This window comes from Drosophila serrata, unplaced genomic scaffold, assembly GCF_035046125.1.
Source record: "Drosophila serrata isolate PLE 108 unplaced genomic scaffold, ASM3504612v1 contig_240, whole genome shotgun sequence".
NCBI classification, from domain to species: domain Eukaryota; kingdom Metazoa; phylum Arthropoda; class Insecta; order Diptera; family Drosophilidae; genus Drosophila; species Drosophila serrata.
Window position 1 is genome coordinate 6,884,857 of NW_028257138.1, and position 3,751 is coordinate 6,888,607.

The following is a 3,751-nucleotide window of genomic DNA, read 5'->3' on the forward strand; positions in this document are numbered from 1 at the left end:
GAGAACCTCTTAAAACAAAAACATTTGGTTGTTATTTAATAAATTTTTATTGAAAAAACGTATAGTGTGCATTGTCCAGGGATAATCTTTGGTTTTTAAACCGATATCAACTAAAGTACTTAATTCTCTTTGGCTCATTAAAAAGAACGACTCTCGTTTGTAACAAGATTCTCGGAAAAATATATATCTAGGTCTTAAATCTTCTCTATACTATTTTTTTTTGTTGTTTCCTCAATAAATATTATTGAATATCAACAATAACAAATTCAAAAATATATACATATTGTAATTCGATTCAGAAATTACGAGAGCGCGAGAGTGGATAACGCTCCTTGAACTCGACAACGCGATTAAGGAAGCCGGACAGCTTGCCCTGATTGCGGCTCTTGTCCGCGAAGGCCTCGGGATCTTGACTGTTCAGTAGGATCTCCTCTGCGTTTAGCTGGTGGGCAATGACCGAACGACGCAATGGGCGGCGATTCAACATGTCCAGCCGGGTGCCCACCACCAGAATGGGGACATGCTGGCTCCTTAGGATCGAACGTGGACGCCCGTGGCGATGCTTGCAGATCTCACGCAGCGGCTCGTAGAGCCAGTCGTGCAGGTTATCCTGCGAGCGCAGATTCTGCAGATTGTACACGAGGACAATGCCATCGATATTCTTGAACATATGCTTACGCTGCTCGCGCTCCATGCGACAATGGCTGTTCATATCAATGAATTCTACGAAATACAGGATCTCGGATCGGGCCGGTGTGTTCCGGGGAAACGAGTACTTATCCGACCGATCCGACGAGGAGGGCGATGTCCATGTGGGTGTGGGCGGCATGTCCACGCTGTTGGGATACTCGTGCAGCCGCACCTGGATGTTCCAATAGCGCTGGCCCACGGATCTGGATGCGAACGTGGGCGTATCCGGGGTACTGGCCATCAAATTGGTCACGCTCGTCTTGCCCACTCCTGGCAAAAGGGAAGTGAAATAAGATATGGAACGGTATAGGAGGATCACTGCTTACCTTTATCGCCCAACATTAGAATGCGGACGGTGGACACATCTTCGACTTTGAGCTGATCCTGACTCATTTCTCTGGGGTTTCTGGCTGCGTGTTTAGTGCACAAGCTTTTGACAATGATTAGGAAACGAAGTTCTAGCCACGAACTACTTACTCCTCGCCTGCTTCGTTTAAATTTAAATAATTACACTGTATTCTGGCACCTATAAGCTTCCCTACCTGAAATCCTGCTGAAATCTTCGAAGCTATAAAAGTAAATATAATCTGAGCTATCGATAACTCGATCAAATTTTACCGCTCTTTTCATGGCGTTTGATCAAGCACTAATAATCGGTTTGTAATGTTTTAAATCCTTTTCGATAAACATCCGCTGCCCTTGGTTGCAGCTGCCATACTAATGCGACTTTATTCAAAAGTGTACTTTATAGATAAGGCTTAGCTTAAAGTATTTAAGAATGAGATTGAATAGCATCATTGCTTGTAAACAGTCGTGCCCAAGGGAATAGCACCTATTTACTACTTGTAGCCTTGTCTTAAGCCTTTGCGTTAAATTAATATAAAATATTACATTAAAGAAATATAAATAAGAAAATAATTATGTTTGATGTCTTAATGTTTGTTAAAAAAAAATAAAATAAATTAAAGAATTTTTTGCTTTGAAATTTTAAGTATGTTAAACGTTTTTATCCTCTATCGACTCTTCTGTTCATACAGATCAAGAATACATATACAATATAATAATGTTATATCATTAAATATTTAATCTCTCCTTTCTCTCTCTGAGGCATTTCTCAGCTCCGCAATAATAATTAATAAATAACTAAAATATTTCTTATCAGCCATTATTGAGAGAAAAGTCATTGATAATAGTTTTCAAACATTTGTTTATTGTTTATAAACATTCCTCGTTTCATTTCACATATGTTTAGTTCTTGTGTATCTGTGTATATTCTCTGTGTCGTTTCACATCGCTTGTGTTTTACATTGTTACTAGGCTGTGGAGATGTTTTGTAGGTATATATGTAGTTTTTAATTATTGTTTTCGATGCGGTTGCAGCAGCATCTTTGGGGCGCAGGGGTCACCTGCATCTACCGCCGAACCGCACAGGTGTCAGAGTTTGCAGTGTGTGTGTGTCTGTGTGTGTGGGAGTGTGGCTGTGTGTTAAATTCTTTTGCCTTGGAAATAAAATATTATGCTTGTCTTGCAATACAGTTGCATTATAGTATGTATATATATATGCAGTTTATTCAATAATATTCATTCGCCAGCAAACTTTTTGCCCGCGAAGCCTCAATTTAAGATTCGTTTTGGTAATAGCATTTAAAACATATATTACTATTATATATGGTTTCACTTGCTTTGGTTTCTTGGCTTTTAGTGTTGTTTATTCTTTGTTTGCCATATAGTAAATATAATTGATTTAAAATTCAAAAACAGCTATAAACAGTTTATCGTAAACAACAAAACTCCGGAAAGAGTCATCAAATGATATCCGCGAGTGTAAGTGCTGGATGAGTGTGTCTTTGTGTGTATTTCTAGGTATATAGAGTCTGGATCTGAATCTGAATCTGAACCGAAGGATGGAAAAGTACGTGGACCTTATCCCCGTGTGTAAGTATGTATATCGCTTGATTATGTTAATACTTATATACCGTATGTTCTGTTCATACTATGCGGTGCTGTCGATGGTTATGTATAATGTTTGCTGCGCCCTCCCCCCCTTGATCGCTGGGTATATATGTAAAAGGATATCGCCACTGCGGGGAGGTCTATCGTCTGTCATATGTATGTATGTATGCTCATATCTATGCATATAATGCGCACGCTAGGTGGCCAGATTAACTCATATCAACATCAAACATTGTCCTATATCTTGGGTTTGTATTTACCTATAACGCATATCTCTATATTGTATTTGTCGTTACGTTACTCATTGTTCATTACTTGCTACTCAATCGCCCGTTCCCTCAGGTGCGCCCTCTATGTGTGCTCGTGTGTAACTCTAAGACAGGGATGGCCAAGCTTTGGGTGATGCGCATGCGCACCCCTGCTCAATGGTGAATGATAGGAAGATTGATTCTGATCTTTTTTTGATCTTGTTCGATAACTGTTTGGTTTTTCTTCATGCTCTTTATGCTCTTGTCTGGTGGTTTGCTAAATGCATAATGCCTGATTTATCGAATATAAATTACATACGTACATATCTAGCAAATAAAAGTACATGGACTGCTACATTATCTGGGGTTTTGTTTCTGTTTTTCCTATTTTAGTTACTTATTTATTTATTTACCTTCCGATCTCCTACTATTATCCACTTTCTAAGTATTGATTTGTGCTTTCGTGATGGGCTATGCGCTGCATTCTGCTTGCTTTGAGAACGTTATCAAATAATATTAATAAAACGGAAATTGTTACATATACAGAGATATTGTATTAACTAACATGTATAATTTATAATACATTCATGTTTTCGATTTGCTTTTATTTTCTTTTCTTTTGGTTTTTTTTTGGTCAGTTCGTGGGTGTCTCAGTGTGTGTGTGTGTCGGGTGTAGGTGTGGTGTGTGTATGTGGTTGTGCTTGTGTATGTACATGTCGATTTTGTGGGGCTAACACTTACACAGTCGCACAAGGTTTTATCTGGTTATCTTTAGGCTTTTTGCTCAGTGTAGTAACGCTGTGTAAATGAATATATATATATATATGAATGTACCAACTGAAGGAAAACACAAATGAAAG

At 38.5% G+C, this 3,751-nt stretch overlaps 1 protein-coding gene across 1 annotated transcript; it reads right to left on the reverse strand.

The window, feature by feature from the left end:
- Positions 1-28: 28 nt before the first annotated feature.
- Positions 29-1,509, reverse strand: LOC110182362 (rab-like protein 3). The gene is made up of 2 exons (XM_086830984.1): positions 1,017-1,509; positions 29-960 (listed from the first exon to the last, which is right to left on the reverse strand). Exons 1-2 carry the CDS (start codon positions 1,081-1,083, stop codon positions 296-298), a joined length of 732 nt encoding a protein of 243 aa, XP_086687110.1. The 5' UTR covers positions 1,084-1,509; the 3' UTR covers positions 29-295.
- Positions 1,510-3,751: the final 2,242 nt, after the last annotated feature.